General features: G+C 31.4%; 1 protein-coding gene across 2 annotated transcripts; it reads right to left on the bottom strand.

Moving 5' to 3' along the window:
• Positions 1-5,352: 5,352 nt before the first annotated feature.
• LOC114759039 (uncharacterized) lies at positions 5,353-10,389 on the bottom strand. 2 transcript variants are annotated; one of them, XM_028948140.1, is made up of 8 exons: positions 10,122-10,389; positions 9,089-9,196; positions 8,358-9,002; positions 7,812-7,891; positions 7,061-7,519; positions 6,886-6,969; positions 6,392-6,474; positions 5,353-5,697 (listed from the first exon to the last, which is right to left on the bottom strand). In XM_028948140.1, exons 1-8 carry the CDS (start codon positions 10,126-10,128, stop codon positions 5,610-5,612), a joined length of 1,554 nt encoding a protein of 517 aa, XP_028803973.1. In that variant the 5' UTR covers positions 10,129-10,389; the 3' UTR covers positions 5,353-5,609. The 2 variants fall into 2 exon arrangements, with proteins under 2 accessions (XP_028803973.1, XP_028803974.1); XM_028948141.1 differs by having other exon boundaries at positions 6,892-6,969; positions 10,122-10,388.
• Positions 10,390-13,453: the final 3,064 nt, after the last annotated feature.

The following is a 13,453-nucleotide window of genomic DNA, read 5'->3' as shown; positions in this document are numbered from 1 at the left end:
GTTTTTACGAATTACGAAGTAAATATGTGGAGGAGGTTATCTCGTTTTGCGGAAAAGTGCTTCTAAAACCACGGTTTTGGAGTACCCAAACAGAGCCATAGTTAATTTTTTATATCAGAATGGATTACGCGAGCTTTACAGTGTATACGAAGCTTATATGTTATTACACATACACAGCATCCATGCCACTACAACCCAATCCAGGCACGTCTAATGAAATCCTCAACAATTAAAGATAAGTGGTTGAGTTTAGGGATGCATTGTCCCGCCCGTGTCCCAGTGGACAAGGTTAGTATAGATTTTTTATCCCGTGTCCCGTCTCATCTCAATACTGTTCTAGTTCTAATAGGAACTAAACAGAATTGGGATAAGACGAGACATGCTAATCTTTTTAAAAAATTAAAACAGAAGCACACATACTCCCTTCGATCCTAAATATAAATTAATTATTTATAATAAATAGGTGTTATCTTTCCTAAAATATCCTTAATAATCAAGTGTATTGACTAAAACTACTATTATTAAAAAGACTACCTTAAAAAAAATGTATAAATATGAGAGACAAAGTGAATTAGAGTCTTATATTTAGAACTAAAATAAAAATCAAATAAGGTCTTATATTAAAGAACGGAAATAGGATATCATACACAGTTGTTGGCCAAAGAAAATTATTATATATCAATATATCAAATAAAAAATAATAACAACATATATTGTGAGCAGTATTCATAGCCTCACTTTAAATGTCTAGCACTTAGGATTATGCATTGGGAAAATTTCACTGTAGGACCGCAGAAGACAATTAATCTCAAAGAGACCCCAAAACTTTCTGAAACCTCACTGCAGGAGCAAGGGGCCAATCTGATATTAATTCCACAAACGAAATGACGCCACTGCCCCTAGTAGAAACTTATTTCCTTGAGGGAACAAGTGCGGGAGAGCACATTTGCAAGGGGAACTAGCCAATTTGCAGAATAAATACATATATTCACACGTAGAATCAGTCCATTCACATGTGGATTGGTTCAGCTAAAGCATGTGTCCGTGAGGGAACAAGTGCCGGAGAGCGCATTTGCAAGGGGAACTAGCCAATTTGCAGAATAAATACATATATTCACACGTGGAATTAGTCCGTTCACATGTAGACTGGTTCACCTGATACATGCGTCCGTGAGGGAACAAGTGCGGGAGAGCGCATTTGCAAGGGGAACTAGCCAATTTGCAGAATAAATACATATATTCACACGTGGAATCAGTCCGTTCACATGTGGACTGGTTCACCTGATGCTAAGGATAGTGGCGTCATTTCATTTGTGGAATTAATATCAGATTGGCCCCTTGGTCCTGCAGTGAGGTTTCAGAAAGTTTTGGGGGCTCTTTGAGATTAATTGTCTTGTGCGGTCCTACAGTGAAATTTTCCCTTATGCATTCATACCTATTTACTTTTCATCCCTTACTTTCCCATGCCTACTCCCTTGTTGTTCTTCACCTTTTAGTGATTTAATTATATGCTTTCTGTTTTATTGCAGCACTTGTCCTATCCCTACATTCCCAAACTCTTAATTATATTCACTTGTTTAAATGAAGAGCCAATTTGAAATTTAAATTACAAAATTGAATAGCTTGGGGGTAGTTATGATTATGAAAGGAATGACAGTGTGAATTATACCTAGATGTTGGAGAATGGAAGAAAGGGAAATTGGGAAATCAAAATTAGCTATTCGGGGGTGGAATGGTCTTTAAAGCTTTTGTTTTTAACAATTAAAATATGATAAAACAAATAAAAATACATAATACTATCAGGACGACGGGACGACCCAGTCCCATTTCCTGAACCATCCTAGTCTTATTTTTTTGTTCCATCTCAAAAAATTTCAGGACGAGCCCATCCCATCTCAATATTACTAAGCCCATCCTTTCAGTATGGACCGGCTGAGACAGGTCAATTTTGAACACTCTTGGTTGAGTTAAAAGTTAATAACTTAATATTATTGTGGTGCTTAATTTTGATTTTAGTCATGTAATTTTAACTTCGAGATTTTGGTTCCATAAATTTATTTGAGAGAGTCTCATGAAAAAAATTTTAAAATTACTAAATTCTAAATAAAAAATTTCTATAAAAATGTGTTTTTATTTGCAAATCCGATTGTCAAACCCAATTAAAATGTTGTTATCAAACGTAATTTAATTTAGGACTTGATAATTTTAAGTTTCTTTTCGTGGAATTCTTCCAAATTATTTTTGTTTAAAATGTTGGTCCTTATATTTGCAAGAATATTTAAGTTCAAAGTGAGCACAAAGAGTTAGTCTAGCTGGCTAAAACCTCAATAGATCCCTTTGAATGTTAAGTTCAAGTGCTAAGAAGCAATCATGAAACATAAGCCAAATTAGTTAATTGCTCTGATACCATCCAAAAATAACACTGAATACCAAATAAATACTATAGAAAACTAAACAATATTAACTTTGCTTATGTAGCACTAACACTGTACACCCCATTACATTCCAATCCGCATCTAAATAAATCATCTAAACTAAAGATAAGTAGTTAACATTGTCTGAATATAAAAAAGAAAATTTTCAAATTCATCTATGTTTTTTGGTACCACAAATTACATCCATAAAGCCATGAAAATTATAATTAATGAGAATTTAAACAGGGACAGTGTTAAAAAAAATATAATTAATATCTCATTTTGACCTATAATTAGAACCATCTGCTTCTTTTTAAATGTGCCTTATAACAACACCCCGTGTGATAATAGAAGTGACAACATGACTATTGACTAATTTCAAACCAGTGTTAATAATTTATAAATATTATTGTTTATCCAATATTTCCATAAATAAAGGTTAGTATATTAATTAAAAATATAAAATTAAAATATAATAAATATGCAATAAAAATAAATAACTAAGTACTTGTTTACAAAAATACATATTTATGATATTATTATTTTATATATATTTATTATATTTTAATTAAAAATTGTCATGATAATATGAAATTTTTCGCTGGTCTTTGAAGTGCTCATCACGTTGTTTGATTATTATTATTATTTTCCTTTGTAATTTGTTGTTTTCCTGCTTTAGTGATGAGTCCGCCTTCTCATCTAGTTTATTTGGGTTTTGCTTAATTTAATTAGATGTGGGAAGCCAGTCTTTTATATATAATTTGAATAAAATTGTCATTTATTCGAAAAAAACATAATTTTAAAAAATATTGGATAAATTATGTACATTATCGCTTGTCAGCTGAAACTTGTCATGTGGTGGACGAGGAGGAAAAAACAAATTGTGAAGGGTAAAAGACTCAAATTGACTAATGAAATTTCAAAACGTAAAATGCTATGGTCTTAATTATAAGACATCGTTTATAGTTTATAAATAAGATCTTATAATTAAAACTGAAAATAATACAAGTACATTCTAATGGCACTGTATTTGAGCGGGATGAATATTCCCTCATTAGTTAAATTTTTAAAAAAACATTTGTAAATATACTTTTAATGTTTAAATAAAATTGCAAATGTTTATAGACTAAACTCAAGTTGCTTTTATATTTTTCTACAATCATATAAAACATATATCTTATTTTGCATAATTATTCTATCAATATAAAAATTATAAATAAATAAAATAAAAAATCAAGCATGAAATCACATTTCTAAAATTGAATAATATTATGTTTAAATTAAGTGCAAAACGGTAACTTTGTTTTTATTATAATCAAAATAATAACAAACAAAAAAAAGGTAGGACAACCTGCGAATTATTTAGTTAGCTCATAATGGGTTGCAGTTCAAACGGGACATGTCTTAAAATAGACTCCAATTTTACAAACTCAAGCTGCTTCTTTTTTGCGAGCTAGTCTGCAAACTCAATTTATGTTACTGTCTCTAGTCAGTATATAATTCCAAGTTTTTTTTTTTTTGAACAGGGAATATAATTCCAAGTATGTTGAGAAAAAATTTTCTTAGGGCATGGAAGCAAATGGGTTGTTATTCAATGAAGCAAGTGAAAAGGGGGTGCTTTCACCCTCATGTCATGAGGCTGATGTATGAGAGAACAAAGTGGTATCAAATATGGCATTAGAAAAGTACAGGTCATCTGATAAGGTGAACCTGACTTCAAACATGGTGGCCACCCCTCTACATGCTTCAACATCCTATCACTTGTTTGATTCCAAACACATCCAAATTTCCCCATGTGAAGTGAAGGAGACTTTCTTTTTCTTATTTCTTTTTTTGAAAAAAAAAACATAGATTTTATTTATATGAATAGATGAAATAAACATACTACAAAAAATTTTAAAATTAAATAATTTATTTAATTTTTCAGTCTATCCGAATTAATTAAATAGTTATAGTAAAATATTACCTCTGATCCTAATTATAAGAGTTAGTTGACTATTTTGAGGAGATTAAGAAAATAAGTTAAATTAGTTATTTGTAATAAATAGGTGTTGTACTTCATAAAATATCCTTACTAATCAAATTTATTAGTTAGAACTATCAATATTAGAAGGACTATCTTGAAAAAATATATATAGGTTTTATATTAAGAACTGAAGATAGTATTGTTAATTGAATATAGATTAACATGAAATATTGATGATGATGATGAGGGGTGAGAGGCGAGAGGCAAGTGCATGATGCCTTGAACAAGGGCACTCTGTCTTTCCGACGATGGTGAGTGATAGAGACCAACATCAATGTCCAAAGGGTATGACACTTTATCTTAAAGTTAGGGTTGCCCTCAAATCCTACAGTTCTCAATGGTCCCCCCAAATTTCTCCCACCAAAAAAGAAAAAGAAAAAAAGGAAACAAGTGGTACTCCTTCTATAGTCCCACTCAAACTTTACAGATTTAGATTGTGATATCAACCTTTCTGGCCCAAAAGACCCTAATCATCAATGTAAAAACCAAAATCTGCAGCTAATGTTTGGATTAGGTCAAATAATGAGTTATTTTCATTTGGATTTTACAGTATTTGAATTTAACCCAATAATATCACATTATTATTATCAATAATAAAACTTATCATTTCACAAAAAATCCTAAAACATAACTAAGCAACAATTATTTCTTTCCATTCAATCTCAATTACGGAAATGCATGTTGTCCTTTCATTGTATTTCCCTGCAAAAAAGAAGGCTAAATTTGACGGTATGTTAATTAAGACAGCATATTCAATGAGTTTATTTCATGTGTGCTTGTAAAATAGTCACTTGAGAACTATTTATCAAGGACCAAAACATGATTATTTTTAACTCCCATAAAAATATGATTTTTCCCCATAATGAATTTAAATCAGAAATCAGTAAATAGCTCGGTGCTTCAACATTGATCAAAATAGAACCAAACTAGGATGCATTTCAAAACCTCCTACCACAATCAACTCCAGATTAGTGAGATTTACATAATCACATAAATAAGGAAGGGCTTTCTTCTTTTCGTACAATGGCAAACAGGTACCAAAAGCATCAAACAGATTCAACACTTCAATGCGACTACTCTTGCTGGCTACAAAGAGTGCTCCTTAGCTCACTCACTGTACATATCCATGGCATGGCATACAGAAACCTCTCTAAAACTCTATCTACTGTTTAACGGCAACCGATTGCTTCATCAAGAGACGAGCTGGGATTGGCAGTTTCATCTTCACTAAAGCTAGATGACACTTCCATGGAAGATCTGCACGGTGAAGCTGTTACTGTTAGAAAGGAGTTGCATATAATACCATTATGGCTGAAACTTTTCTAGGGAAAATGAAGAAGAATAGAACTCGGGCGAAATTCTTTCAGGTATTTCTTTGACATCACTCGATAGGCCTCCTATGTAATGCACTCAAGTTGAAGGATGAGTGACAATATTTACAATTTAAGAAGAATTATTTGCTCAATATTTTAAACTATACGAACTAATATATTCATACTTTGATGATATTGATTGACTAATACTGATACCCTTTAAAACAAAACACGTGGTGGACGTGAATAGCTCAGCATCACATCACCGACTCCTTCCAAAAAAAGACAAAAACAAGACACCTCGTCTGCAGATAATAATTCTATTGATGAAACTGGGCCATAAACATTTAAAGAATTCCGCCAAGCTCTGTCCCCAAACAAAAAATCCTGGATTCTACAGCAAAGAGAGTGTAGATTGAAATCAAGGAAATAGTTAAATCAAATGAACACTGATCATTATTTTCCCTATGAACATTAAAAGCTCAAGCTCAGTCAAGAAAACAAATGCTCCTGGCTAATATCCAAAGAAGATTATCAATCAAGAAGGCAAACAAGAAAGAGCAAACACAGACATACACAAAAGCATACAGCAATCTGAGATGACCAGGGTAAGAGAGTACAATGAAATAAATGCTAACCTCTGGCTTTTGTGTGGTTGCATCTCAGCAACATGTTCTTGAACATTGTATTGTAGAGGTGGACCAACAAGACGTTTGGCAGCCTATGATGTCCATGCAAGAAAAAGTAATTACTATGGTTAGTAAGGCAAAACAACATTGTAACCTACAGTCCCGTTTGGTACGAAACATTAAAAATGAGAGATAAAAACTAGGATTGCAATTGAGAAAAATCATTAAAAAAATATTTAGTTTGAATAATTGCTTGTTACATGAGATTAAGCAAATCCCATGGAGGTGGAATTGGAAAATACACCCCCCCATGGTATTCCTCAATCTCACATAAGCAGGTTTGTCTAATCCCATATAATAAACAATCTCTCATGCTAAACACTCTTTTAATAGATTTTCTCAATTGCAATCACAATCTCTACCCCTCATTTTCAATACTTTGTAATAAGTCTATGATGTCAATGTAAAAATTGAAACATGACAAGAGGATGGCTTGAACATACACAAACCTCATGCGAAAGCATCCTTAGTCCATTTGGATCATCACTTTGTTTTCTTGCCTTTCTTTTTTCACTAGATTTCTTTTCCTGCACATGTGTAATTTTTTAAAAAAAAAAAAATCATAACCGATCTGTATGACATTCGAGAAGTATACGAGATGAAAAACCTAGAGCATACCTTTATCATCTTACTGGGTAGCCCTCCTCTATCCTTAGTGTCCATAGAAACAAAAGGATTCCTGATCAGGTTTGAAGGCTTAGGTTTTACATATTCACTCTGAGCATTCTTCAAATCGACATTATCATATCCATGCAACAGTGAGTCTTTTAAGTTTGCTGCAAGGTTACCATCATAGTGATCACTATGATTAGAAGCATAATCAGATTTCAACCCTTCAAAGCCATGCCTGATGCCAACTCTACGATTGTCTTTTCTATTATATGCAGGTGCTTCTCCGACAGAATGTTCATACATATCCAGAGAAGAGTTTGTGCTAGGAAATCGAAAGGTATGACTGTACAAAGGTGGTCTTTGCTTTGAATGCTGATGAGACTTCTTATCCTGGAAATCAGAGAGGTTTTCTCCTTCCATATGAGAATCTTCCGGATACAATTCGGTATTATACGAATCATATCTCTGCAAATACAGAAGGAACAGTAAGTAAGAGGCAAAAGATATCATTATTGCCCAATCACTGTAATCACGACAATGAACAAAAGATTAGCTGTATAGATACCAACGTCAATCAAATAACAAAACAGCAGCAGAATTGAGAAGGCTCAAGTATGAAATTACTCCAAGTACTTGTGAAGAGAACTGATGCTTCTAAGACATTCAAAACACATATACGCACACAAAATCCCCTGAAGCTAAATTTTAACCGAAATAGCCTCAAGAACAATACAAGTTTCAGGAAAGTTCTACTTACAGCACAAAGACCGGGTTGCCTTTTCACAGCAGAAATTTCAGGAGAGTAGTTAAGAGCACGATTCGCCATATAGTATGTTTCTGCCATAGAAAACACAAGATTAGAAATAAGACCCACAATCTATTCTTACAATGATTTGAAGTAGTTAAAAATAAGATTTAGATTTATAAAAACCAGAGAGAAACAGCAAATTTCTTGACCAGAACAAGCAACAAACAAAAAAACATATTGCATAGTCATGAGATTGCCAATGCCATGCGTTATAAACATTCAAGCACCACATCCAGATCCAGGAATAAGTTCCCCAAGATTACAGATAAGTAAAACAATTCCATCATATTCAGCATGTTTGGTTTCACATAAGAAATCGTCAAAACCATGATTTTGGTGGAATTAGGTAGTTGTATGTTTCCACCAAAGCCATGGTTTAGTTTTAGAAGAAGAAGCTCAAATGGTCCAGAGATAAGCACCATATTTAATCTTGCAAAGCCAATAAAATTAAGGGCCTGGTAACTGTGAGGACAGAATGTGTATGGCACAACCTACCATGAAATGGATCTGCAATTTTACACTCAAATGCCCCTGGAGGAAGTGGATCAAATTCAATACCAAGTAGTGGACCATCTTCCCGATAATTTCTTCCTAATTGCTTCTTAACAGAAGTTATAACAGGGTTTTCTATCTCTCCTTTTACTTTAAGATAGCCTGATGGTTTATATCTCATGTTTGTGGCAGCCTTGGGAATTTTAGTTGGTAGAGCTCCGTCAGGTGTTAGATATCCGGAAGGCTCAGCATCATATGAATCCTTTTCTTGCAAAGATGAGCTGCTCTCAGATGATGTTTCATCCATTGCACCAACATTTTCGGAATAATGATTCCTACGTTCATAGGCCATATCTGAAACTAAAATATCATGACCACCATAAAGGCCACGACTCTCAACCTCTTTGGGATCAAGATGCCTATAATCACAATGTTTGGTGCTTCCACATGAATCTTGCCCTAGTCCACTTCCATGATCTTGGATGACACCGCTTGAAATATCTGGTCGCCCATTAGCAAAAGCTTCATCTTTCAACAGTCTTTTATCTTTTAGCCTTCGGTGGCAAAACCATCCAGATACTTGTTTTTCTGTCAACCCCACTTCCTCAGCAAGTTCTAATTTCATTTCCTCAGTGGGATATTTGTGCTCTAAAAAACAAATAACAAAGAACTGTTCAGGAGTTATGCATGACATATCATATGATAATAGAAGTAATCCTACATAGAAGTCCTACCGTTATAAAATTTCTCCAAAGCATAAACCTGAGCAGGCGTTTTGAGTTTTCTCTTCTTATTTTTCTCCATAGAGCCTTTGTTCTCTTCTGATGGTAATTTGCCTGATTCTAAACAGCAATAGGAAAGCAAAGGTAAGTGCATGTCTCAGAAAAGATATAATAATCACATCATACAAGAAGAATAATTTCTCATATTGTCAACCACCAGAATTGATCGACAAATGTTATTGAATCACATATATGACCTCATAATTTAACATGTATAACAGCAACGAAGATATTCTAATTCACTAAACACTATCGTTGGTATTATTATTCGCTCTTCAAGAACATAAGCGCTTGAATAACAATTTTTCATATATCTAAAACCGAGAATAATCCACTCAATCCCATACAGTTTTTCATATCAGAGGGGGGGGGGAATTCTTTTCTGCAAGGATAAACACAGGAAATCATACCTAAGTAAATTCAGAAAACACGCTTCATTATTCATAAATAATGAAACTTTAAATTTCAAGAAAATTGTCAAAACGGTAATTTTCCCCTGGAAAGAAAAAATTGCAAGTGATCCTCTTTGCCTTTTGCAGAAACACAGCTGATGTAACGCAGTGAGGAGATCCAAGCGTGGACAACAGGTTATGGTCATTGACAACAGAACTTGTCCCCCATTGAGTTATTTGCTAAATGTAGGAGAGAAAAAGAATCGAAGATCTTCAGTATTACATTTTCGCCATCCAAACGGTGCAATTAGACGTCACTAAAACAAAATAAAATTATGAGTAAAACATAAACCCCGATTTCCCTTCAGTGTGACGCACTATCTCAGAAACCTAATACCCAAAATTCAAAGCCAAATGCCAAATTCACCATTCCAACGAGCTCTTCAGGAATGCAAACAATTCACTACGTCAAACCCACTAAAGCCATTCAGTATTCATAATTTGAAGCAATTTGACAAAAATCAACAAACATATAGAAAACCCAAATCTCTAATACGAACAACTTTTAAGGAGAGAACACCGTGCGTCTATACCTTCCATGGGCGAGAGGAATTCTGGTAAATCTCCCTCCTTTGCGCAAGATTTTGAGCCAAAGGTGCGAAAAACTTGTCAGTTGCTTCTCAGAAAAGCGAAACTCATTACGCAAAAAGCGAAATAAAATGCGATATCAAACAACGATATATTGATCCAGGCGCTTCAATTCAGCCCCAAAATCCTCAGAAAGATTGAGGAAGGAACTTCTGATGAAGCTGGAAAGGCATAGGCGAAGGAATTCGCTCGTGTTTTCTTTGCTTGCAGCAGTCAACTTTTACAGTTTGTACTTTTATTGGATTGAATGATAAAAGAAAAGCGAATCAGATTTTGACTCTATTTTATTGAGATTTACGACTTTTCCTATTTTGATTTCTATTCTTAAAATGACATGTTCAAAATATATTTTCAATTTCAATGACCTATTCTGAAAAATAAAAAAAGAAAAAATTTAAAATAATTTTTTGACAAAGAATATTGCATTTTCTTTAGTGTCACTCATGCAAATAAAATGAACTATTCTTTCTTCTTTCACTTTATAATTTTAGATACTATGTTTCTCAAAATAATGGTTCAAAAACAGTTTTTAATTTTTTTTTCTAAATTTTATTTTATAAAATTATTCTAAGAACATAAAAATAAAGAATAAAATTAAATAAGCCATCAATTTCAAGAGATTTAAAAAGGAAAAATATAACTTTAGATAGGAACGATTTTTTTTTTTTTTGCCAAAAGACAGCTATGGTTTGATTTGATCTAAGTTTAATAATTTTATAATCAATATATAAATTATCATTATTATATACCAATATATCCATCTACAATAGTAGATTATATTAATTAGTTAATATAATTTGAAAAAAATTTAATAAACCGAATAAATTAAATTAAAATTTTATAGTTAGAACTAAACTCAATCCCAACTAATTCCTGTATTAATACTCCTGTGTCCTATGTACCATGAAAAACATGCAAATAATTTGTTTGTGTTTAACTGATTTTTTTTATTTTTTCAAAAGCTATTTCTCTTTTATTTTCATCAACTCTAATTCACTTTATTTCTCATATTTATCTATTTTTTTAAGGTAATCATTTTAATAATAGTAATTCTAACCAATACAATTGATTAGTAAGAATATTTTAGGTATAACAATATCTATTTATTATAAATAACTAACTTAACTAGTTTTCTTAATTTACTCAAATTGGTTGACTAGCTGTTATATTAAAAATCGAAAATAATATATCAATAGGCGATATTAGCTATTACAAAATACAATATTTTACAAATTTTACAATTTGTGGATATCACTAAATTAACACATACAAAAATAAATATTCCTTATATCCTTAATGTAAGAACTAATTAGGGAGTTAATATTAGTTTTATATATAATACCTATTTTACATATTTATCAATTTTTTTCCAAATTAACCATATTGATAGGAGAGAAAGGGAAGGAATTAAGAAACATACTTAGGGTGTTTTAAAAAGAACGTATCATGTTAACTAATTTAACTAACATCTTTAATCTAGTCAAATTAATTAATTAAGAATGGAGAGAGTAATTGGAGTGTCAAGGAAATTTTGAATTTCAAAATTGTATTTCATAAGTAATGTAAAAGGATGTTCATAACAATCAATCAAAAAAATTACTGAGCATGAAAGTTTTCCATTTGTTTGGAAATTAAGCATGACGCGTCCATGCATGTACCTATTTAATACAGTTGCATTTAATTCCCTTTTTTTCCAGCAGCGTTTAATTCCTTTTTTTCCTTTTAACATTATAACCTTCAATAAGTTAATCGTTAAAAACATTAATATTAATATGAATGTCATTAATTTCATTTTAATTAACATTAAATTTACGACAAATTAAAACGTTCACAATGTTTCAAAATGTCAGTCATTTACCTAATTCATCTTTTTAAAGGGGAAAAAAACAAACAAATGAAATGAAATTCCTATCCACTCTTATCTATTTAACCAAATTTAATACGGTCAAATATCCTGGGGCCCATAACAATTCGGCCCAATTCATTCACATAGAAGTTTTAGTGTTTTCCATTCATTAGAAACCAACAAAGCCCAAAAGGTTTTGATTTTTGATCCAACAAGTTGATAACATCGCCATGATACCACCTTTAATCCTTAATTCTTTGAAACTCTTTTTTTACCAGCTTCATTCTTTGAAACTCTACAACAAACTTCTGCGAACTTTTATATTTATGCAGACAACACTCATACTATTGGTATAGTTCATTATTTATCCATAAATGACTTCAAGTTTAAGAGGTTTATTTGCAAATAACTAAAGTTTGAGGAGATTATATGCATATAAAAATAAAGCTTAATAAGGTAAAAAAAATTAATAGTTCCAAGTTATATGCATAGACTTAGGGTATGTTTAGAATGACATTAAACAAAACTAACTTCTAGCCCAGCTGACTTTTGTAATTGAAGTTAGAGTAAAAATTAGTTAGGGTATGTTTGGATATGTGCTTTTAAAAAATCAATTAAAAAAGTTAAAAGTTGTTTGAATGATTAATAGAAATGTTAGTTTAGTTGTAAAATGACTAAAAAGGGTATGGACTTAATTGAATAATAGCGTTTGAAATTTTATGTTTTTAATATGATAATAGTTGAAAAAAATACATAAAATTATTATGATAAATTATAAATATTTTATTTGTGAAATTATAAAATAAAAATATTTGTTATGGAGAAAAATTTAAAAACACATTGTAGATAATTAATTAAATATACATAATAGACAAACGTGAATATAAATTAAAATTCATTTGGTTTGAATAAAAGTTCATCATGCTAACAAAGGAAATAAGGCAGAGGGAAAAATATGAAGGTAAATCTAAGATGCTTATTTTTAATTATCACCGTTTGAAATTGCAGTTTGAAAAGTTAAATTTTTCTCCGTTGAGTTCAACTGAGATTGAAGGCCAGAAGGTGGTTGAAAAAGTTAGCCCAGCCAAACAATATTTTTTGTCTAACTCAATTTACAACCTCAATTTTACCATTTCCAAGACACTTTTGCTGTTAGAAACGGCAATCCAAACACGCACTTAAAAGTTGAGAGAAATTTAGGGCTTGTTTGGTTTTGTTTCCTGTTTTTTTGTTTTCAAAATAATTTTATAAAACTGTTTTTTAAAACAAAATTTGAGAACAAAAAACAAAAGAACATGTTTGGATGATTGTTTTTAAAAATTATTTTTAAAAACAATAAAATATAAAAACTTGTTTGGATAATTAATTTAAAAATTATTTTTAAAATCAACTTAAAAGTTTAAAATTAATTCTTATTATAATGTAAACTAA

This window comes from Neltuma alba, unplaced genomic scaffold (genome assembly GCF_004799145.2).
Source record: "Neltuma alba isolate B1F8T4 unplaced genomic scaffold, ASM479914v2 tig00010783_pilon, whole genome shotgun sequence".
Taxonomy (NCBI): domain Eukaryota; kingdom Viridiplantae; phylum Streptophyta; class Magnoliopsida; order Fabales; family Fabaceae; genus Neltuma; species Neltuma alba.
The sequence above is the reverse complement of the archived record's forward strand: the minus strand, read 5'-3'. Positions and strand labels throughout refer to the sequence as shown.

Bases quoted from the DNA above. Each gene is read 5' to 3' on its own strand.
- LOC114759039 (XM_028948140.1), bottom strand. The intron at 9,003-9,088 runs GTAGGACTTCTA...TTTGTTTTTTAG, and splicing joins TTTGGAGAAATTTTATAACG to AGCACAAATATCCCACTGAG. The intron at 5,698-6,391 runs GTTAGCATTTAT...TTCACCGTGCAG, and splicing joins CAACCACACAAAAGCCAGAG to ATCTTCCATGGAAGTGTCAT.